The 24,450-nt window shown below is 42.6% G+C and overlaps 1 protein-coding gene and 2 long non-coding RNA genes across 3 annotated transcripts in view; 1 reads left to right on the forward strand and 2 right to left on the reverse strand.

Moving 5' to 3' along the window:
• igsf11 (immunoglobulin superfamily member 11) overlaps positions 1–19,894 on the reverse strand; it is a 94,134-nt gene extending 74,240 nt beyond the window's left edge. Inside the window, exons 1-4 of the mRNA XM_076977067.1 lie at positions 19,793–19,894; positions 15,257–15,403; positions 14,819–14,883; positions 13,470–14,140 (exon numbers count right to left, since the gene is read on the reverse strand). Coding sequence (XP_076833182.1) covers positions 13,470–13,530 — 61 coding nt within the window. The 5' untranslated portion in view covers positions 13,531–14,140; positions 14,819–14,883; positions 15,257–15,403; positions 19,793–19,894. The remainder of the gene's footprint in view (positions 1–13,469; positions 14,141–14,818; positions 14,884–15,256; positions 15,404–19,792) is intronic.
• On the forward strand, positions 13,854–15,630 carry LOC143478120 (uncharacterized). The gene is made up of 3 exons (XR_013121700.1): positions 13,854–14,168; positions 14,825–14,875; positions 15,267–15,630. It is a non-coding gene; the product is annotated as an uncharacterized LOC143478120 (long non-coding RNA).
• Positions 19,895–21,114: 1,220 nt separating the features above from the next.
• Positions 21,115–23,433, reverse strand: LOC143478211 (uncharacterized). The gene is made up of 4 exons (XR_013121712.1): positions 23,275–23,433; positions 22,931–23,022; positions 22,474–22,638; positions 21,115–21,264 (listed from the first exon to the last, which is right to left on the reverse strand). It is a non-coding gene; the product is annotated as an uncharacterized LOC143478211 (long non-coding RNA).
• Between the last annotated feature and the right edge of the window lie 1,017 nt (positions 23,434–24,450).

Genomic DNA, 24,450 nt, shown 5'->3' on the forward strand with positions numbered 1-24,450 from the left:
TTACTATACAACACTAAATAAAGAGGCCGTTTAAGTTGTGCACAATTGATGATCACAAATCAAAAGGTTTTACTTCTTTTTCATAAATCTGTAGATGTTTTAGAAGAACTATTCTCCAATATGGGTCAGGCTGTGTAATTAAATATCGTAGATATCGAGGCAGCTTTTAACTAACTTTTTCACTATCACGATCACTACTATCAGTGTCCTGGTGCAGGGGATGGCTCCTCCCCCTCACTGCACTGCCTAATTTCCCTGCTTTAACTCACCTGATCCAGTTTGAGGTAGTTAGTGGATGAGATTGATTGGTTTTACAGAATTAGAGAGGGTAAAATGAATAAACAAACAGAATGGGTTTGTCAGCACTGGAATCTAGCCCACTGTGTGTGGTTCAGTGCTCAGTCATTTGGTGGGCGGGCCTTCATCAGGCACTGAACTGCGACTAACCCCTTTGTGCAGCTTTACAGAGACAACCTAGAGCTTTACAGAGACTTTACAGAGTTTTACTAAGCTTTACTGAGTCACTGCCTAGCACAGCTGTTCTCAGATCAGACTGACACTGACTAAAACTAACTCATTCTGCCACAGAGTTACCCCTCATAACCAGGTACCACGGGGTCGTGTTGGTAGTACCGCAGCGGGTTTGACAATTTTACAAATAAGGGCTTTAAATGCTCAAATGGGAAGAATTACCGTCTCTCTCTCTCTCTCTCTCTCTCTCTCTCTTTCTCTCACTCTCTCACTCTCTCACTCTCTCACTCTCTCACTCTCAAGCCCCACATCTCCGTGTCAAAGTCGTGCTGTTTTCCAGGGGCCTCCCCAGGCCTGGGAACAGGGGCGTCCTTTGTCCCCCTGGAAACTCAGCAGACGCGGGCACATTTGCATGCTAATGAGCACCCCGACAAAGCAGCCCGGCCACGTCTGGCTCCGGTGCAGTGACCATCGCCAAGGCGACCCGCCCCGCCGCACCCGGGAGAGAGCCAAGGCATGCGGAGCGGATTCCTTTATGACCTCACCGGCTTTACTCAAGCCTGGAAAAAAGGGGAGGGGCCACAGTGGGGTGGGCACCCTGACAGAGGCAGGAAGACCTGAGGTACCTCAGCCAGAAATGCTAACCCCGCTAACAGCACAGTACATGCTGGGAGAATCAAACTCATTTGTTTTTTTGTTTTTTATTAGTTAACTGGATTAACTAATATAGTTTTTGGTTATTTCATAAAATTTTACACTGTCTTTGTCTACATTTTTATATTTTATGAGAGTAGAGTATACTAGTGATACTAGTAGAGTACTAGTGATACTAGTGAGTATACTAGTGATAGGCTGATATGGAGGAGATCTCCTGAACCTCTGAGGAGGATGGAGATGGAGGCTGAGGCAGGAGGAGGCAGCACTGCTTATCCCTGAGACCGAGGCCCAGTCTCCAACGGCCCGAGTGTTCAGGAAAGACGTGCCCCCTCTAAACCCAAGGGCAGCTCCACCATGGTAGCTAGGGGTCATCGGGAGAAAGGCTGGGTGCCCCTCCAGAACCAGAGGAGGAGGAAGTCCTGCTAAGGCAGGATCGACAGGATAGCGGGGCCTACGCACAGTGCATCCTCCCAAACTACTCCGGAGACAACCGTACGCCCTTCAACTGTCCCTCAACACAAAGGACGAGGCCCAGTGACTCCAGAGGCGAGGACACTTCCCCCGGGAGCCCCCAAAGCCAGTCTGCGTCCCTCGGGGGGGAATCCCAGCACCTCAGGGATCCAGACCTGCACCAGTAACCCCAGGATTGCCACCCTTGCTGAACACAAGCCTTCCAGCGTGGCACCCTGTGAATCCATTTATTTATGTGCCTGTGTCTGTTTCTGTGTGTTTCTCTATCCCCATGTTTTGTGCCCGTGTGTGTGTCTGTGACCGTGATGATTGTGTGATCTGGCTCCGCCCTTCATTGTGGGTCTGGGAGCAAACTGCTGCTGTTGGGCACTCCGGGAGTAGCTGGCCTTGGTGGGCCGGGTCTCCAGCCCCTGACCCCTCCCTCCAGGCGTGTCCACGTGATTATGACTGTCCATATATGGTGGTTTTCATGTGCATCTTGGTGTGTGGGTTCGTCTGTGTCGTTGGAGTTATTCGTATCACCTGTTTCTCGTCTCATTATGGTAACATGCTGTACTTTTATCTTGCTGTCATCAGTATTTAAGTGTGTGTTGACTGTGTTCTTTGTCGTTCTCTGTCTGAGTATCATTACTGTGTTCTAAGTGTTCTAAATAAATGTTGTGTATAAAGACGGTCTGTGTGGCCTCTTGCGTCCTCAAGCCTAATCCACATTACCTATATTCACACACACACACACACACACACACACACACACACACACACACACACACACACACACACACACACACGATATAAATGAGGACATACGACAGGAAATGAGGACATACGGCTACTTTCCCCAAAACAGAGGCGTCTGGCAGAATGTCCTTCTAACATCAAAACCAAGATGGCCAAAATGGCCAAACAGGATTGCGCACTCAAAGTTTCCGCTTTGTTATTTTTGTTAAAAGCAACCTTGTGTTGGGCCAGCATTTTTAACATAGCGACAGGATGGTTTGTCCTGTGAGGGTTTGGTCAGCCTGTTTCCGGAAGTTGCCATCGCCAGCTCATTCGCATCTGCAAAGTTTGTGCTTTTCCAGCATGCGAGCGCTGTATACAGCAAGCGTCCGTCTGCCCACACCAAAGCCTTTGAAATGCTACTAAGCATGAAATATTCATGCAATTTTAACACCCACCGATATTGTTCTCTCTCTGTCATGGTCTCTCCCTTCAGTTATACCTGTGTAGATTGTGGTATAGCCTATCAAACAGTCTCATCAGTCCGCAGTTGTATAATTAATTCTCTCCACCTTATTTAAAAGTGAGATTAATTATAATTGCACTCATTTTGTCAAACAAGGCCACATAATCACTTGAAGCTGTGTCAAGCTTTCATCGTACTTTTTGAGCTCTTTTTTGTATCACTAATAACATCTTGCACTGTGAGGTCTGTGGTGCCGAGTCGCCGTTCGAGGAGCCGCCAAGCTAATTTTCTTTTTTTTTTTTTTATTCTGCCTTCTTTAATTGTTCTCTCATTGTGTGAAAACTCCCACCTGCTTTACTTGAGCTTTCTTTCAAAGGTTTAGTATATTGTCCCCCATTAACTGCTGTAGTATGAGGTGTGCGCCTGTATGTGTGTGTGTGTGTGTGTGTGTGTGTGTGTGTGTGTGTGTGTGTGTGTGTGTGTGTGTGTGTGTGTGCTGGAATAAAGTGTCTAGAAAAAGCTGAAAAGGGAAAAAAGAAGGCAGTGAAGGTGAGGGGTCAAATAATGAGGTAGTCAACAAAAAAGTAGCATCAGAACATTTGCTCCCAAAAAAAAACACGAACAACAACAACAAAATCCCAGACGAGTCCCATGACAGTTCTTCAGGCCCCAAACCGCCCTTTACATCCCAAATCCTGACAAACTGAGTTTTCTACACTCAGCATCGACTGTGGTCACAGTCCACAGTACCTACCAAACCAGATTCCTCTCTGCTCCTTTAGGGAGCAATCCCTCAGAGGTGACGGTTAATGTGTTAGTAACGTGCCGGCTGTCTTTGAGGTATAAGGGTATGAAGAGAGGTACGAGGCATTTAGCAGACGCCTTCACCACGAAACTGTCGGTTGGGGTTTGTTAGCCAGACAAAGGCAGCTATGGAGTGCACTGTGTTCTAGACCAGGAGGCAGAGGAAGAATGACAGGCGAATGACAGTAGTGAAAGGAGTGTGATCTGACAAAAGAGTGAAGAGGAACAGGGAAGATGAACCTAAGAAAGACAAATTGTGTTCATTCCTCTCAATGCAGCTTAGGAACAGATATCTAAAGTGAGTGCAAGAATAGAGTAAGAAGACAAAGGAAACGCACCAAACAAAAGACGACCAGAGGATGACAGCGAGACAGACAGTGAGACAGACAGAGAGAACGAGACAGAAATAAACAGAGGAGGTCAGTTTGACTGGGTGCCGTTTGAAGACTTTTTAGGTTTTATAGCCAAGGTCACCTCACTGAACACCACACTCACAATTTCACATGGAAATCACTCCCGTGCACACACACACACACATGCCCACGGAGAAACAGGATATATGACTAAGGGGGAAGCCCCTTGTCACAGGGATGTATCACAATTATCTGCAGCCATCGTGAGACAGAGCAACAAAACCCAATACTGCAGTAGTACACACACACACACACACACACACACACACACACACACACACACACACACACTGCACTATTCACCTACTCAGTCAAACCTCTCAGCAAAACAATGTCATGATAAAAATCAGCCTTGTGTCTTAGGAATCAAATGACAATATTTTCCACAGAAATCACAGCCCCAGTATAAACGTGACAGCAGATCAAACATCCTGAAAACGGCGGGAAAAATGTCATTGTAAAGCTTTGACAATGACAATGACCCATTTGGGTCTCTCTCCATCTTTCTTTCTTCCTCCCTCATCCCCCCATTCTTCCTGTCTCTCATAGTAATGGACAGATTGGGAGAGACAGATCTGAGCGGCCAGGCCATCTTCTGCTGCTTATGAATTACATATGGGTGTCTGATAGCTGAGGCATTACTAATACATCCTCCCACTTCGTGCGCACATGTTTCAGTTCCTCCATATTGCCAGAGAAACACTGAATACCCCCATGTGTAAAGCTCTGTTGCTACCGGAGGATTTTGTGTACTTTGATGAATCTATAATAGTTACAGACTTTCACAGAAATTATACATCACTGAGAGGAAATGCAATTCATTTTATGAAGCACAATCTCATGATATAAGGAATCAGTCTTTTCTTATAGCAATGTGTTACATTTGTGACGAATATGTCCCTGAGCCAACACTGCACTGTTGGACATGTCAAATACAGAAAGAGACAGTAACGATGTTTACCATGTCTCTACAGCAGGGTCTCCATGAGGTCGGGCAATATAACCAAATTGGTTTTTGATATTCGATATTTAAAATCGATATGGAAATATCACACAACAGAAATAAATAAATGTGTGGCTCGCGTGTCAAAACGCACGTCTAGTACCCATTGCAAAGTAGTGTTTGAGCTAAAGTTCTGAGATGAGTAGAATCAGCTAAGGGCATGAAAGTGAAAGTGAACTCATAGCTGAGTAAATTGTTGGACCCGTGGAAGTGGTTTAAATAAGTTAAAGCAATGCAAATCAGGCCCACGCCGAGGCCCTCTCAGTCATTACCAGTATACTCTTCGAATTCTGACAAGTGTGGGAAAAAATACTTCTGATTAAATATATCATGATTATATTTCTGACATATTGGCCAGTCATAGACTCCACCCTCCCTGTAGGACAGCTAACTTCCTCCAGAGTTCATCTCTCCCTGGGACGGCAAACGTGACTGAATATAAAGACACCAGGCCATATGTCCTAATTGCCTCTGTAAAACCTGCATCAGAGACTAAAGAGTGAAAATGTAAAAACATGGACGACTCGCTGTAGTTCACAGTGCCTATACATGGTTGGGTTTAACAGAAGAATCAATAAAAATTGATTAAACATGTATATTATACAGCCTTGGATGTTGTGATCCATATCCACAAAGGCGCTTCTGAATAAGATGGAACGGTTTCTTTTTTTATCCTGGGATATTGATTCTCTGTAAAAGGGACAAAGGAGCAATGAAAAAATGAACGAGAGAGAAACAGAGAGGGGAGCTATTTGTTCATTTCGCTGTGGCAGACTGGTGCGACGTCTATCATTTCAGCGCTCCCAGCTACTCTGAGCAATTTAAAAGAAAGAAAAAAAAAATCTTTGCAAGAATACAAAATTATTACGTGGTGGTATTTTTAGAGCACTGTAATTGCACAAGCAGGGAGTGTTAAGATCAACAGGGACCCAGAGAAGTGTGGAGAGGAAGAGAGGAGATGGTTGAGCATGAATCACAGTCATGTGGCCTATAAGGTTCATTCATTTATGAGATCTGGCAGGTTTCTGATTGTTTTATAACTTCCCATAAGTGTTTGTTCTTCTCATTAATGCATCATTAAGAAATGTAACATGCTTCAACAGGCTTTTCTTCCTGTTATACATAATGCTTTAATTGAACGTTCAGTCTAATTTTCTCCCAAACTCATGTAATACAGCCAGCATTAGTATATAAGGCACCTACACCCACACCCCACCTCTGCCCACTGTGTGTGCACCTATACACACAGACCCAGGCCTGTTCCCCTTACAGGTGTGCGGTGGTAGCTATAATGCGGAGCAGTACTGCGGGTATTGACCATCCACACTCACACCCACACACACACACACACACACACACACACACACACACACACACACACACACACACACACACACACACACACAGAACCTGTTTCACACACACGTACCACCTACTCAATGTAAATGTGTTCTTCTCAAGCCCCAAGAGCTACAGTGGACAATTGGAGGAATGGCTAAGAAGACTATGGTTTGTTTTTTACGTGGTTTTCAGTAACCCCAGACCCAAGCATGTGGAGATCTCCTCACATCAGACGCTGTTTGAGTGCATCAGCACCAGCCCCCATCTTGAGGTCCTTAGTCCTGCTACGACAAAAGTCAAAAGTGACACGTTCCCCTTGAAAGTCCAGCACGGCGCCCCCTGCTGAGCACCCGTGAACTGGAGCCTCGTCGTGCCTCTGACAGACGCACCTGGCAGATCAGACTGGTGCTGCGTTTTTGGCATCGCTCCCCATCAGAGCAACAGCACGATGTAATGGCTCTGAGTGGTGTTTGAACCCCCAGTGGTCATCATGACTCCCTACGTATTTACAGCAAGTCACTATCAGAGCCACAATATACCGAACACTGTAGTGTACCGATGATGGATGCTGCGTTTTCCAGTGTATATTGTAATACAGTTTAAAGGGTTATCATATGGTATGAGGTCAGAAGATGGCAACAGCCTGGCGATATCAATGTAAATATGTACAGTTGTGATCAAATTTATTCAACCCCCAATGCTGCGAAGGGTTTTATGAAATTCAGTGCACATTTGTAATTGTGTTCATAATGAAATCTTACAAGGACTTGTTAAAGAACTAAATGCAACTAAGATAGCATCAATTTTTTTTGTCATAAAGTATTAAATGGCCTTTTTGTGATTTCTTCATTGACACAATTATTCAACCCCTTTACGACTACCACTCCTAAGAACAGAGGTTCATTCCAGTGTTTTCCATCAGGTATTGAAAACATCTGTGGATGTCAACGAGCAGCAGTCAAGCATGATAAGCACCAATTAGGCAGATTTAAAAGGACTGTGATACTCAGCTCCTTCTAGACATCTACTGGTGTGTTTCCAAGCATGGTGAAGGCAAGAGAATGGTCCCAGAAGACAAGAGAAGAGGTTATTGCTCTTCACAAGAATGGCAAAGGATATAAAAAGATTGCGAAGTTGTTAAATATTCCAAGAGACACTATCGGAAGTATCATTCGCAAGTTCAAGTTAAAGGGCACAGTGGAAACGTTACCTGGTCGTGGCAGAAAGAAGATCCTGACCGCGACTGCTGTGCGCTACCTGAAGCGTAATGTGGAGAAAAATCCCCGCGTGACTGCTAAGGAACTGAAAAAAGACCTGTCAGATGTGGGCACTGAAGTTTCAGCTCAGACAATAAGGCGCGCACTGCATAACGAAGACCTCCATGCCAGAATGCCCAGACGCACCCCCTTGCTGACTCCAAAGAACAAGAAAAGTCGACTGCAGTATGCCAAAATTCATGTGGACAAGCCACAAAGGTTTTGGAACAGGTTTTGGAAACTAAATTTGAACTGTTTGGGACAATGGACCAGCGCTATGTTTGGAGAAGGAAGAACCAGGCTTATGAACAAAAGAACACCTTGCCTACTGTAAAGCATGGCGGGGGGTCAATTATGCTTTGGGGCTGTTTTGCTTCTAATGGTACAGGAAAGCTTCAACGTGTGCAGGGTACCATGAATTCCCTTCAGTACCAGGAGATCTTGGAGGAAAATGTGATGGAGTCAGTCACAAACCTGCGGCTTGGGAGACGTTGGACCTTCCAACAGGACAATGATCCGAAGCACACATCCAAGTCCACTAGAGCATGGTTGAACATGAAAGGCTGGAACATTCTAGAGTGGCCATCGCAATCACCAGACTTAAATCCAATTGAGAACCTCTGGTGGGACCTAAAGAAGGCAGTTGCAGTGCGCAAGCCTAAGAATGTGACTGAACTGGAGGCTTTTGCCCATGAAGAATGGGCTAAGATACTCATAGGTCGCTGCAAGACACTTGTGTCAAGCTATGCTTCACGCTTGAAAGCTGTCATAACTGGAAAAGGATGTTGTACTAAGTACTAAAAAATAATGTCACTAGGGGGTTGAATAAAACTGATAATGATGTGAGCACAGTAAAGACATTTGTGGTTATTCCATCATAAATATTATGTTATGTTTGTCTAATTTATAAGTGCCTCTTTGATATAATTGTAAATAAGATGACTGAAATGATCAAAATCAATGTGAAACTGGCCAAAACACTTTATTTCAGTGGGGGTTGAATAAATTTGATCACAACTGTACACATGCGAGCACCATGCTACTCACGCAGATACTAGGCAAGATTTCTCAGAACGTTTCAACCTTGTGGCTCCGTTTTGTCAGTTTATATTTGAAAGGTTTCTATCAGCGACCTTCAGCCTGATACATCAGCAGTGCGGTTCCGATCCGCTGGACCACCCTGGGCTCAGGCGTGCTGCTCCCTGGCACTCACAAGGGAGGAGCGAGCGGAGCTGGAGGTTTTACACCCAGCCATCATCACTGCCCGAGACCTTGAGAAGGGGGTCTGTCCCACGGTACCAGCCAGCCAACAATGGTTCTGCTGTCCAAAACTGACGTGTGGATGGGCAGGAAGATGGGCTGTATGAATAGTGCATGTTCCTCCATGGCCACTCATCATTTCTAGCTGTACATCTACAGGTATGTTTGTAAGAGGGTTTGATGAGATGGTGTAAACTACAGTTTCTATTGCATTGCCTGTAAATCACAAAGGGAAAGAAGGAAACTTATTGTTCTTCTGCATAAACACTTTGGGCACAACTAGCAATTGCATAATCAGAGCTACTAAGACAATTGACATTAAAATGCAGACTTTAGAGTCAGAGAAGGAGAATCTAAACATTTATTTAGTACTTTAAATTTGAAGTCCAAAATGTTTAATTTACACAAGAAGGATGTTGACATAATTAATTATTCTATCTTCACACCGGGGCCCTTATTGATAATGCTCGACTGGGCATTCCAAAGCACTGTAATAATCACACTTGGCTTTGATCGATCAAGTGCACCTGCTGCATGTCGGCTGATCACGTGTCGCAACACTGCAGCATTAATGATTCAAACCTCCACCCTGGGAGTCGTGACAGAATAGTGCTGAAGAACCTTCACATGCGTGAACAGGGGGAGTTTAACTAGAGCTGGCTGTCGGCCATTTAACGTACGGGGCAGTAACAAGGGCGTCAATAACACTGATCGCTCCTACTGGGTCATTCACAATATTACTTTAGACTTCTCGGTCTAGCCTTTGGCCAATGAAAACACAAAACACAGAGAAAACACAAAATGCTGTACAGCATCATACTAGAAATGTGTTATCAATGGGAAATATTTGCTTATTTAATGTATTTCTTACAAAAATAAGCCCTGTCAATGCAAGCACTTCAGATAACGTACACAGCGTTGGCATAATGTTGGCTGTTGGACTAAGAGAAACTCACTGAGGAATCAAATGGCTTTGCTTTCTACTGCCAACCTTCACCTCATGTTTCCTCCTGGAGGACAAGCTAATGCATTTTCTATATAAAAATTTATTAGCTCTTTACAGTGCATACTAAAGACTGATTCCCCCCCCTCTCTGCACCCTTAGCTGACTGTCAACTTTTAAAATAATAAGCTGAAGAGATTAACCAAAGTCCTTGTCCTTGTCTGGCCATCACACCGTGCACCTTTGAGACATCCAAGCTCCGGATCTCTGGAGTAGACCGTCAGACTGGAAGTCTGTCGGTGCTAGCTCTGTCTTGCCAAGCATAACACCATCACCAAAACACCCCCCACACCCTACACCCCTCGGGAGTGTTCAGATCATGTTCAGGAGGGTGGTTTACTCAGGAGCCTTTTTGCCTGGGGATCACTGAGATTTGGATTCGGTGTATGCGAGGCCTGGGAGGCAGACAGAGAGGAGCTCGTTGGGGGTCTGGCGGCTACCGCCACAGAGGCAGCTGCTGTCGCCACTGCAGTGGTTCTCCAGAAGGTGACTCACCCCCCCGTGGCTTGAAATTCCTGCATCATTTATTGATACATCTCCTCTGAAACGAGGCACGGCAGGCATCTTTAGTGCCTTTCCACTTCTCCTCCCTCACTCCCTCTCTCTCTCTCTCTCTCTGTCACTCACACTTATATACTTTCAGAGTCGTCCCAATGGTCTTTTAATTTTTGAGGGGTTATTTTTAGCTGAAGATAATCGAGGTGGAAACTCCCATCTGTCCCGTGTCCAGTCCAGCTGCCCTGCTTTTAGTGGGCAAAACTAAAAACACGTGAGAAGGAGAAGCGAGCAAAATGGTCTCTATCACCATCTCTTTCATACCAACGCTAAGTCGCCATTCGAGAGGGAAGCTTGACGTTTCCCTGTGTTAATAAAGGACCCCACGGTGACATGGCTACGACCGGGATTATAGTTGCTGCGCCCAATGAGATCTTCAGTTTGGCGGATGGCTTTTTCCCCATATTTATTCAGATATGCAGTTCATGCTGAAACATATCTCCACAATGATTTATTCCCCAATGCAAATGTCTGTATAACTTTCAGCCACACTACAAAAGCAATGAGCAGAGAAATGAGAACACCTCCTTCCTCATATTTCATCAATTGGAGCATGAAAACGTTTTTTTTTTTTCCCCCTCCTAGAAGCGAGCAGAATGCCGAGGACATTTTGATTTTAAGACGACAGCATCCACAGAATGACAAGCTACTGGGCAAGTTTGAAAATATGAAACGTCTGCAACTATGATGGATGATAAGCATATAATAAGCAGAACACAAGCGCCTCAGCTCATAGTATAAGTCTATATATATTTTTTTCTTTTAAAGGCAACCGGGTATTTTAGCTTGGTCCTAAAAACAGTGCCCCTCATTTGCATGAATGCTTTTGAATTGGTGGTACTCAGCTACTGAATAGTGTGGTGCCTCCAGCTCTGATTAATTTTAATTGGCACCATTGATTGGCACATCTGATTGGTTTTCTAGCCTTGAGGCTGAAGCACCATAACTAAACCAGCACAACATGGTTATATTTACAGCATTTGACAGATGCTCTTTCTCCAGAACAACTTCCATAGTTATCAGTAACTCCCTGGGAATCAAAACCGTGACCTTGGAGTTGCTAACGCTGTCTTCTTCCTGTACAACCAGGTGAGATTGGAAAGAGAGAGAGAGAGAGAGAGAGAGAGAGAGAGAGAGAGAGAGAGAGAGAGAGAGAGAGAGAGAAAGAATTCTCCTTCTTTATCTTCATCTCTCACTTTTACACTTTGTTTGACCCTCTTTCTCTTTTGCACACTTCCTTTTGTTCTTTCACTAATCCATCATCGTGGTTACTCTACTGAGCCCCAGGAATGAGTAAACAGGACCTCAGACATAACTGCATTATCCTGCCCCCTTTCTCTGCCCAAGCCTAAGCCAGCCTTTTCTACTACACTGAAGCACATCGTGCAGACACAGTGTGAATGCATAACATGAACACACACACACACACACACACACACACACACACACACACACACACACACACAGTCCATCATTTGCTCTGTTCCCTAAACTGTTATTGTCGGTCTTTATCAAAGGCTAAACATGATTTAACATTATTCATTTCTTTCTATCTCGCCTCACCCCTCTTACTTTCTCCCTCCCTCTGATCCTTCACTCATTCTTCCTCTTTGTTTATACTGGTATTAACATGGAGGGTTTTTCCTTGGCCATCTTCCATCAGCCAAAGTTTAACTTTGCTGGAGTTGTAAGTGGTATCTGAATTCAGCCTGCGTGTTGACTCATTTCTGGCCTTACCAGTAGCAATATCAGAATGCTAGAACTGAAATGTAAACCAGCCTTTTAACAATTTTTCTGTGAAAATCATTATTAATCTCAGATTCTCCAGATGAGTGTTAGGTGGCTGTTCTGATGAATCAGTGCATTTCAATGATCCAAGACATGTTAATAATTTTGATTAGAATTTTGATATAATACTTTTCACCATGTGAAAGATCATCACATTGCAATCTGAATATAATATCAATATAATCGCAATATAGTACTCTGTCCACATCATGCAGCTCCACGTTCAGTGTACCAGGACAAACACGGCAACCAAAGAGCACCTTGCTTGGAGGTCACCAGCAGACGGCATGGAGAAATCAGACCCCCGTGCACGTTAAATAGTGCAAATCGCTACTGTTGCCAGAGCCTTTCACTGGCCAACAGGGACAGTAAACATGTGTATAATACGTTTATCTTTACCTTAATATATGCTGATCGAACTGTACATGCACGTGTTAACTGCACATCCACCAAAAATGGCAATGCGCACTTTGTGGCACGATCATAACATCCCGATTGTGTTATGCAGCGATGGAAATCAGAGATTCCCTATATTGAGTGCAATTACGTAATTTAGGAAAAGGATTCTAAGGATTTTCATGTCTCGGGTGCCGGAGGGAGAAATCAATGAACCACCGACGACAACAAACAAACTTTTTAGTGACATTCTAGAAAATAAATCACATAAACACCCGCGCGTCTCCATAACAGAATAAGTGGAGTAAAGTCCCCGTTGGTGTCCAAACTTCCAAACCCTACATGCAGGTGAGGATGGGAGAGCTGGTCACGTGGACGGTGCTCCTAATCTTAATCTGGGATTACAGGGCGCAGACGGTCACGCTCCGGCTCTCCGGTTCCGTTTAAAATAACGAGTGCTCCGTATCCAGTATATTTGCAATGTCACTACAGTCAGGGCTGCTGAGACTACCCAAATAAATCGATATAAAAAGGTTTGTAGAAGTCTGTTTGGGTTTGAGAGCGTGTTTATGTAGGCCTAACCTTCATTTGACAGACGGATTAAGATTTGTTACCAAATTCCAATACTCAGTTGTGCAGGCTTGTGTTGTGTTTACTGGATGTAACCAATCTGACCTAGTCTGCTATAAACAACTCACGTTATGAACGAGACTTCTTCTTAAATACCTTAAAAAACTCTTTACAATTCACACTCACATGCCTTTATTTGAACAAAGTGGAGATTCAAACTTCCACACTGCGTGTAGCCCACGGCGACACTTGAACTGTAATTAAAAAATACGATAAGAAATGTAACTGTTTTGCTTACCTTCCATGCAAAAGAACACCAGCCAAGCAATCCATAGGTCGGAATTGTGAAATTTCAGCATTTTCTGAATTTCTTGATAATCTTTTAGGTATGTCTATTCAAAGTCAATTTCTCCAGAGTTTAAGCGAAAAATAACTGTTCGTTGAACACGAATACATCAACTCAGTCTTTATTATAATATCGTGCTGATATTTGTAATATGGGACGATCCGAATAGTAAATTGCTAAAAATGTAAATTCTGCATTTCTGCACAAATGGGATCAGTTGAGGGAACTTGGTGATGGCCACGCGCCCTTGTCCTGTCTCCTAACGAGTGTCCTTTGTCCACCGTCCGCAGGTATGTTCATCTCCCTCCGTGCATCAACATCGTCTGTCACTTTATATTTCCGCCGCTGTTTAAAAGACGATTTTGCAAAAGACTGGCGTGAGCGTCATCGCTTGGCGCGCCGTCTCGTCCTGACCGCTCGCGCTCCGACGTCCGTTTGCACGCGCGCTCCGCGTAGCAGCGCGGCGTTCTGTACCCAGCGTTGATTGAAGAGCCCGTTCGACTGTTGCCTGGAGACCAGTGACGCCACCCGGAGCAAGACGCGACGATGCCCTCCTCTGGCGCGAGAGGAGAGTCTGCGCTCCGCAATGGTGCACTGCCTCCCTGCGAGCGACCTTGTGTCTGCTGACGATTTCCAGTAGGTTATGAAAAGGTCAGTGCCAAAAATTCTTATAATTTACATCGGTTGTATGATGTATCTATAGGTTATATGCATATGCCTATATATGTCCAGCTTATATATAAGATTGATTTTACCACAGTAATACTAACATAAAATGTACTGACAGACAAACAGCACAGCTTGCATGCTCAAAAATTCTGAAACAAGGCCCATGTTCAGCGAAGTAACAGCGCACGGGTCTGGTCCATAACAGAGGACCGTGACAGCATCCCTGGTGATGAACTTTACAAAATAGTGAGTGAAGTTGGAATCATCAAATGATACAAAGTCTATGAACCCTCTAATGAGAAGAATACGTTTGAAAATCCAATGGATATGGAATCTGAGGCGGTTATTCTATTCTCTTTATTATTGGATTTACTTCATTATAGAGTTTCATTTTTCTTTAAAGGTACCGTCACTGAAACGCCGTGCTGGTTGTGCTAGGCCTGTCTATCTAGATCATTATATTCAGACAGGAGTAGGGCAGGCAAGAAGTGATTGGATTGTACACCGTAAAGATCTGTATGATAGATCAGTGTCCAGTGTGAAGACTGGCAGGTGTAGAGGAACTATCGACTGTGCTGGTCATATATGGGATGTTATAAATATATGTCAAATAAGGTAATGTCATCTCTCACCCTCAGGTCCTGCCTGTCCAAGGGGCAGTATGTTCAGGAACTGCCCCAAAGGACAGAGTGAGTATCTGTGCAGGAAAGATAAAATGGCCAGTTTCTTAACAGTAGTTTTCAGAGTCCAGTAAAAAAATGTATCTTCATTAAAGCATACAAAAGCTTCAGCAAGATCATAACATTACTTCATAATACTTGTGTGGAATCACAAGTAGCCTAACTGTTAAATACAACAAGCTAAAACTTCACACCTAGGTTGGTTGTCGCTTAATTGATCTGACTACACTATGTACATGTTCAATATTTCTCTAAGAAATCTGCCAAAGGCCTGTCTGACCTGCAGCTAATACTGCAGATGTAGCTTCACCACGTCACACAGCAAAGGCCCTTAATCCCAACACCTTCACCTCCACCCCCCCTCCTCTCCTGTTCACACCCTCCAAATACCTTTCTGCAGATTCCAGATGCAGTATTATGAAGACTGACAGGCTGTGGTGGGAGGAAACACCACGCTGGTCTGTGTTTGGCAGCGAGGAAGAGGAGGGGCTTCACTTTGACGCAGGATGCGAGATGCCTGTGAGCGGGAGCTCTTACCTGGAGAGTACAGTTGTGTTCAGCAAACACGCTTAAACACATACAGCCATAACTAGTGGAACTAATCTCTCTCCCTGATCTCACCAGTTCCTGGAGTAGAGAAATCGCCTAATTCTACTACACCAGGAAATCACGATGCTTGGACATCCCCTCAGTCATCTTTATTCTGTGAGCAGGGAAATAAATTGATTTTGAGGATTTCTCAATTTCCAGTATTGGTAAACTAGTGGCTACAGGTTACTTGCCTTCCTTGCTTAGAGATTTGTATAATTAATGACACTGCAATACCTTTTGTACAATCAGAAGGTACAGTTATTAAATGTTTATATTTTGTCAGGATGCATGAATGCCTATAATGTAAATATTCTACACTTTCAGGAGGAACACTGAAGCCGAGACTCTCTAATCACCCAACACACACTGGCAACACATGCAGCATACACACATATTTGGATGTGTTGCAACAGGAATAAAAAAAAAAAAAAAGTGGAGGGGTTGAAAACAATTAAATTTTCAACACTACAGTCAGTTAAAGGAACAATGCACGCTCAATCATGTGTGAAAATTACAGCAGTACATGAATTTAAGTGACATTTAGCCGTCTGCCATCACATAACATCAGGTTAAGCCAAGAAGCACATTCTGCCAGTCCTCACAGTCCACGTCTCTGTCCCAGTGATTATTTTAATCTGTCTTCAGCAATCTAAATGTCTTCAAAATGGCTGGCACACACTTCCAGCACCCATCAATGCTCTGAATCCCCTTGTTGAAGTCATATTTGTCAAGGTGAACTGCCTGCAATGTGGGTTATGTTAGTCCTTCCAGTTCTCCTGCTGCCTCGAACACAAACACATCGTTTATTAGCTTTTTTTATACGATGCAGTGACATCTTCTGGTGCTTCTTCTGCGGTTAGGTCATGACATTAAGCAGTGCACCTACAAATATCTATTGAAGTGGTCAATAAAAGTAATAAAATAAATGTATTAATTTAGATAACTTCACTGAAGGGCACACTTTAGAAGGCTACATGACAACAGCATAAGCCCATCATGACGATGGACAAACAAACTTTAACAATTATAAATGCTTATTCCAACAAAAAAACAGTCAACTGAAATTCCTGGTGACATTAGGGTGTAAAAAGTGAAATTTGGAGTGAAATGACATTAGCATATTATCACTGACTATGCAGCTTGGTGTTTTTTGGCATATCAGGTAACAATGCTGATGATTTGACACAGCCTGTCAAGTGAGGCTGTTGGAAAAATTGAACAAACATGAGGACTTCAAAAAGATATAGAATCTCCTGTACTGGCGTGGCAATACAGGAAAAGCCACTGTGTAACAGATATTTTTAGTTTTGACATTGACAGGTCTTACCCTCACTGTTAAAACAGTATGTTCAGCAATGCTCTGGGGAAAATATATGTTATATACAGTGAATGAGGATACCTATGCTCTATGGATGTCCATGTTTGCAAATTTAAAACAAAGAAAAATCTTATTATTCACTCTCATTATTAAGTGAATTGCTGTGTCATTAGAGATTTTGAAATGCTAAAGTCTTTATGTTGAGATATTCACTCAATATATTGAGATTGTGACATGAGCAGACAGAGAACAGACAATTGCAGACCCAAAATCAAACTCGGAGAGGAAACAGGGCAACCAGAATATTTAAACAGTACAACAAAAACAAAAGTGCATAGACAGTTCAGGGCTAAGAAGGGGAAAAAGTCAGAAACAGTAATCAAAGCAGGAGGATGAGAGGCACAGAAGTAAAGACACACCAGGTAGGCAACAAATGAAGGAAACCCTAGGTAGGACATAAGGCTGAATATAATGTATGGTGTGAACATAAGGCTTGGTATGCACAAGTTAGGGGCGCTGGAGAGCTATACGTAGTGCCGATAAATAATGAGGATCAGGTGGTTAGTAATCAAGGACTTTGGAGCTGGAAAGCTGGTGTGAGGAATTCTGGGTATTGTAGTTACTGCTGGTTGGCAGCGTGACAAATACCAAGTCATGCAGATGTTTTGAGATGTCATTATGTTGAAATTCTAAATCATTATTTAAGGTCATTTTAACGTAATACCTTATTTTAAGATGCTAAGGCATTGTTTTAAAAAGATTTTCATTTCATTAGATATTGTGACTTGTGATAGCAAAGACCCATCCTCTAGCTCAGGGGTAATCAATTATATTTTTCCACGGTCCAATTTTGGCAGATAGCTCTGACCTGAGGTCCGGGGCGGCGTTGGCGAACGCAAGTTATTGAGCGGGGGGGGGGGGGGGCGTAACACTCGTCATGGAGTGTTTTTTCAGTAGCCCTGAAATAAATGCTCCGGTTTAACATTTAGTCTCCCGTAAAAATAAAAAAATATTTTTGGCATTTGGGTCCGTATCCAGTTAATCAGGAATGTGATTGGGTCCGGACAGGACGGCGTTCGGGTCCGGATCCGGACCGCGGTCCGCCATTTGGTGACCCCTGCTCTAGCTAGTAGGAGTCCATATTTATAGTTCTATTTCTAGCCATCCAATGTATATGTGGGGCCTCGAGATACTGCAGCGGGGCCCATATGGATGAGCGGTTTGAGGTGGCAGCATCGGTTTGTCCACTGTGGCAGGTGGTTCCAGCGGGCTCATCTATAGCAGAATAACTACAGGGAGGAGGAGGAGGTGACCACAGTCATGAGGGCTCACTGAACCTTTGCTCTCCACCCAAATCACCATCACAAACTAGAGACAATGGCTGGATGACAACATATCAAATGAACAAAACTGACTGGGGGCCCCAGGTTCTACACATGTGCAGTAGGTTAAAAGGCTTGGTGAAATAGGGGAGTCTTCAGTCTAGATTTAAAGACTGGACATGTATCTGAATCTCTGATTGAAACAGGAAGACTAAAGGAGAAAGCTCTGCCTTTGGCAGAAGTCCTGCTAATTTGAAACTAAGAAACCTGCATTTGGAGAAGGCAGCAGGCGAGGTGAGTTATAGTATTAAGTGAGTTCACTGATATTATGGGGTCAGACCATTCAGCGCTTGATATGTCTGATTTTTAAAATCAATTCAATTTTAAAGTGCAACTCCAAGAGAGCCGGACTAATAAGGTCAAAGGTCCAGCCCCTAGATAGTTGGACTTTCTTTAGGGATTCAATTAAAAGACCATTTCAATAGTCCAATGTTGAGACAAAAACGCGTGGATCAGTTTCTCTGCATCTGATAATGAAAGTAAATGTCTCAGCTACATGGAAAAAGCAGCTTTACTATTGCATATGTGTGTTAAATGAAATTAAAGATCACAGTAGCGATCAGAAGATGTATACAACTGAGTGTGACCTGCATAGCAATAGAAGCCTGTGAATAACTGTGCCTAATATGGTAGCCTACATAACGAGAAGATAGGGCTCAATACAACAATTCCTTTTGGGACAACATATTTTACATTCAGAGCATCCATTATGTACAAGGACAAATTTATAACGATTTGAATGTAATTTGAACCAGCAGAGTGCTTGACCTTTTATACCAATGAGTGGCAGTCACAGTCTATCCAGTTGGATGTTGTGGTTGGTACTGAATGCAGCACTAACATCTAAGCGTATACGAAAAGAAAAGAAATGTTCTTCATAAGAGGATATTAAGAGATCATCATCTACTTTAGTCAATGCAGTTTGGTGCTGTGGTGGGGTCTAAATCCACACTGAAATAATTTGAGGACATGATTTGTCTGCAAAATGGCAGATTTGCGAAGAAACTACTTTCTAGAACTTGAAATAAAGGAAATATTATAAATTGGCCTGTAGATGGACAGTTCATGGGGATAAGACAAGGTTTTATATTACAGTAGTGGCTTGACTGCAATTTTAAAATGATTTGATGTAGATAGTCTCAGAGGAGTTTATTATAGTGAGCAAAGGTTCTGAACTATTAGGCATCAGTTCCTGGAGTAGAGGAGGTGGGATCAATTATTGCCAAATCATATTCACATTTACATTCATATTTACATTTAAGGCATTTAGCAGGTGCTTTAATCCAGAGCAACTTAGTGCTTTTCCATCTGCAAAGAGCACACATCCTAGTGCAGTAGATTCATCAGAACGCAACTTAGATTATACAGCAGATAAGTCAGAATTCATCACCATCATATGGTAATCATATGTCTTCAGCTGCTCATGTCAACAACTCTATGGTATTTCTATCAATCGGAGAGCATAATTGTTATTGGAAAGCTAGAAACATCATATTGTTATGAATTCTATTGAAATATTAAGTGTTTCATTATACTTCATTAAATAATTGACTGTGCTACTGTTGGATCTGAACAAACCCAAGCAATGGCTGAAACCATCGAGGATTAAGCACAAACAAGCACAAACATACTTACGGCCACTATAAATCACCCTAGAAACACAGAACTTCTGTACAATCCAGGAACCTCTGGACCCTCTACCTGGGTTACTGGCTAGTCTGGGACCAGAACACTGACAAAGACTCAACAACACCTGCTCAAATTGAGAGCTCCTTAAAGACTATCGAGCAGATGTAGGTAATCAAGCTTGATTTGCCCGTTGGCTCCCTCTGGTGGCCGGTGGTGGTCTGGCGCTAGAGCCAACCCGTACAATTTTGTCAGCAATTATTTCTTGAAGTCAGTTCTTTGTAATAGATCCAATGTGTGATCAATAAGACTTATTATATACCCACAGTGTCCTTTTTCAGCTGTTATATCATCACCACAATCTGCCATGACACATCCCTATGTCACCAAATACCCGCTGTTACTTCTTATAATTGCTATGTAAACTTGACACTCATCTAACAAAAGAAGTATTTATGACAGCTTAAGATTGTTGGTATAAGCATTTATAAATGTTTGTCACTTATCATGAAGGGCTTACGTAGGTGTCATGTAGGTGTCTAAACTATACAAACATTCTCATAATAAGAGCCATGAATAAAAACCATGGTATATAGCCAGTCTTGACCTATCAACCAAATACTTCCGGGGGACATTTTTAAAGACCCTGGACAATTATGAAGCAATATTTGCCACTGAGACTCTTTCACCAGGACCTACACCTGCAACTCTTGTAATTGATTTTATGAAGCTCTTAATTTCTTAATAATCATTTTAATTATATGCATAACTGATCAGGGAGGCAGTAAACAATGGGGGGTGTCTCATGGGGCCACTCCTACAGGGCTTTCAACCTTATACAAGCTATTTAAGCAACTCAAGTGTAAAACATTTATTAGCATTTATTCTTTTTTTGTTTGTTTCACTCACCATCCACTTGAATAGAAGCACTTTATATGGTGTTACACACGTCCCAGCCACAAGACTGTTGTAGACCCTTAAACATCTCATAGTTCATTAAAGCATCTGTTACTTCAGTTGCGTATTTTAAATTATGCCTTCTAATACCTGTTTCTACACACTTATGAAATGCTTCCTGCTTCAGTTGATTTGTTAAATTTTTGTACTTTTATCACCATCAAGCAAATCAACAGAAATTGGAATTACAGTCACTCTCTAATAGGTCACTCAAATATTTAGTTTATCCATACAATGAGACATTTTTCAGAACTGTTCCCCTATGTGGTGAACCCGTGAACACTGATCCAGCATACTCTGCTTTTAGAGTGGATTCAGTTATAAATACATTTTGTCAAGTCGTTGTACTGTACTATTAGAACAAAATAAGACAATTTAACCATTTTAGTTGTATTTATTATTTTGGTCTTGTTATACAAGTATATACATGTTCTTGCAGTGGTCTACATGATTATCCCCTCCACAGTGTGAACATCTCCCAGTCAAATGTGCAGCCAGGAAAAGTCTTCACTTCAGTTTCAGCCCTAAAACACAGAAAATAATGTCAGCCAAGTTGCACCTCATGACTTAACCATTCAATTAGAATCAGCACGGTGGCATTTTCATTCCCTAAGCAATTTGAGTTCAACAGCAGCATAAAGATTAGATGCAAATAATGCCAAAACAGCAAAGAGCTTCTATTATGCTTTTATTATTAGTAAATTCTGTGGTCTATTGTTACAGGCTATGAAGAAAATAACATAAACAAACACTTAAACAAATATAAGGCAGGCCAGTATTTATGGTTAGAACAGTGGAAAGTGGAGGCATGTGTATACACCTAAACAGGCAGTGAACCTCAGCATTATCCTTACAGTTCAGCATAGACAGAGAAGAGTCAGACTCTGTCAGCATGACATGGCACTTTTAGGCAAGGTTACTTCAGTCTGCTGCACGTGTCTTCATTCACAGTGGAAAACATACACAACAGTTACATCAACTTCTACATAACACACCTAACCTCCTGCACAATGTTATGGTTTGATAAGTCATACGTTGCTTCCGGTGATTGGAAAATCTTGTTCAAGTATTTACACAGCATTTATCAATGTTTTACTAAAACTAATGCTCACATATATGCCTAAACGCACCTGATTTGACATACGGTCAGTAAGAGTTGGACTACTGGAACATCACAAACTGCATTGGCAACATTCCAACATTTTCAAGCCGCTCTGTGTTTGGGGAGCAGCAGGAATGTGAGCCTGTTCTCAGCCTACACTAGCTCTGCGCAGGTATCACACGTCCCGCCGTGTCCCTGTCTGAACTATCTGGGAGGGGCCTCAGGAATATAAGACTTTCATATGCATATGCTCAGCTATTTACAAAACCTGCTCACGGTTACACATCCAACCGCACCGACAGGTTCCTCACAGTGACCTCATTCGCACAAACAAATCCCCACGCGCACGGCAGCCTGGCTCCACCCTTGAGATGTTTTACAGCGCAACACATTTGCTTTATCTCCAAAGGCCTTTTTATGGCAGTCCGGCCCAGTCTCCACGACACAGTCTGCGCTTCTAATATCACAATATCTCCACAACTATATTCTCCCCACCCACGTCTAGGCTTTTCAGAGTTGGGCAGAAGTCAGAGATTGTATTCATTCTTATCGGAACTACACGCAGATGCAGTGGAATATAGACTGGGCTAGGAGCTGTTCTTGTGACCATCATGAGTGAGGAGCTCGTTACCTAATCATCATCACTGCTGGAGGATGAGGAACCATGGCCGCCCTCTTTCTTTTTGTGTTCCTTGGACTTCTTGTGTTCTTTGGGCTTCTTGTGTTCTTTGGGCTTCTTGTGTTCTTTGTCTTTGTGCTCCTTATCTTTGGATTTGTCTTTGTCCTTGTGATCACTCTGTAAGTGGAGAACATGTGTAGACAGACATGCCTTTATGTATTAAAAATGAGCACATAGAACAGCAGCCACTGAGATAAAGCTTTATGAAAGACCACACATCATGTGCATGATGTAATATATGAAGTTTTCAACCTTTATATTGCAAATAACAACCTTTGAGGTCACAAATAAGCTAGATATTGCATCAGTGGAGATTTCATGTTAATCTAACTCAAACCTCGCAAGCCTTGATTTTAGCAGAGACTTATTCATTAAAGGAAAGTCTATATTAAGGAATTGATGTTCTCACTTTCTTTTTATCCTTGTCTTTCTTGCCAAAACCAAAGATTCCTTCCACCTGTTTACCCTCGGTTTTCTTTACTTCGTCATCTTTTCCAGCAGCTGAGAGAGAGATAGAAAGAGAGAGAGAGAGAGAGAGAGAGAGAGAGAGAGAGAGAGAGAGAGAGAGAGAGAGAGAGATATGCATGCGATCGATATTACTATTTGTTTGTTGTGGTAGTCTTATAACTACCCAAACGCCTACAGCGAATGGAGCAATACAAATATTTAGTTTCTTTGAGGTCATAAGCAGCGCATTAAAGGTTAAGCGGACATCGATTTCAGACCTTTGAAGTGCGAAGATCACTTTCTTACCCGCAGCTAAATCGAAATCCATGATTTGCGAGGTCAAATAAACTTCTTTCGCAGACTGAAACCAAAACGCTCTTCACACGCTGTCAGTACTGAATGTGATCGCACTTTACTGCGACTTCAGAAGGGAGGGAGGTGAAGACAGCCCTATCTGGGAGTATACCTGGACAAGACAGCCCTATCTGGGAGTATACCTGGACAAGACAGCCCTATCTGGGAGTATACCTGCACAAGACAGTCAATACGTTAGTTCCTGTTTCTTGTTGCTGTTTGCCCATGAAACATACCTGAGATCCATAAACACGTTTCAGGTATCCGAGAAAAGGTGAACAACCCAACCGTTCGTGCTTATTAATACTTCTCGTGTTTAAATAATAAGCAGTTATATGTAGTGATGGGCAAAGTGGGGCTTTTGGGAGATCAAATGAACCAATTGATTCGGGAAATGATTCGATCTTGTGAAATGTTCGAATCATCACAGCCACAGTGACATCTAGTGGGCACACAGGGCCTATATCCACAACTTGTTCTTAACAGAAACAGAGGTAATGAATGTATTTTTTATGACAAATTACATGAGATATTCCCCCATAGCATATTGTATCCCTAAATAATTTTTTGTCATGAAAACATAACATATAGCAGAGAACAGGGTTTGTTTTAATGATGTCATTAAGATGTATTTTTCATTAAGATACATTGTTAGTCAGTGGATTGATATAGCTGGCATTATTCATTTTACATTGCAAGGTAGGGAAATGCTTGTGTAATCCTTTATTTATTAAACATTACAAGATTACAAGTAATCAGTAAACATTCTGATCTCAGACCAGCTGCTTGAACTTAAGCGCGGACTAAAACGCGCGAAAAGATTCGAAACGTCTCGAACATTTCGATACGGACAGTGTTTCGGAACACCGCGATTCAAATGAATCGATTCAGTTCGATTCCGCGTTTCGAGTTTGACATCACTAGTTATATGTTGTTCTCACCTAAAGGGTTTTGCACAATGTGCCAATTGTTCGGTCGGCATAATTTTTCAGCAATTTTGTTGTGGCAAGTCAATCATGCATAACGGCGACACCTTTCTGTGTCTCACCATGATAAAACAAGTCATGTTTTTTTTAAACCTATTTCGGTTGTTTTCCCCGTTGATTAGGAGAACATTTAAATTACATT

This window comes from Brachyhypopomus gauderio, chromosome 16, assembly GCF_052324685.1.
Source record: "Brachyhypopomus gauderio isolate BG-103 chromosome 16, BGAUD_0.2, whole genome shotgun sequence".
Classification (NCBI taxonomy): Eukaryota; Metazoa; Chordata; class Actinopteri; order Gymnotiformes; family Hypopomidae; genus Brachyhypopomus; species Brachyhypopomus gauderio.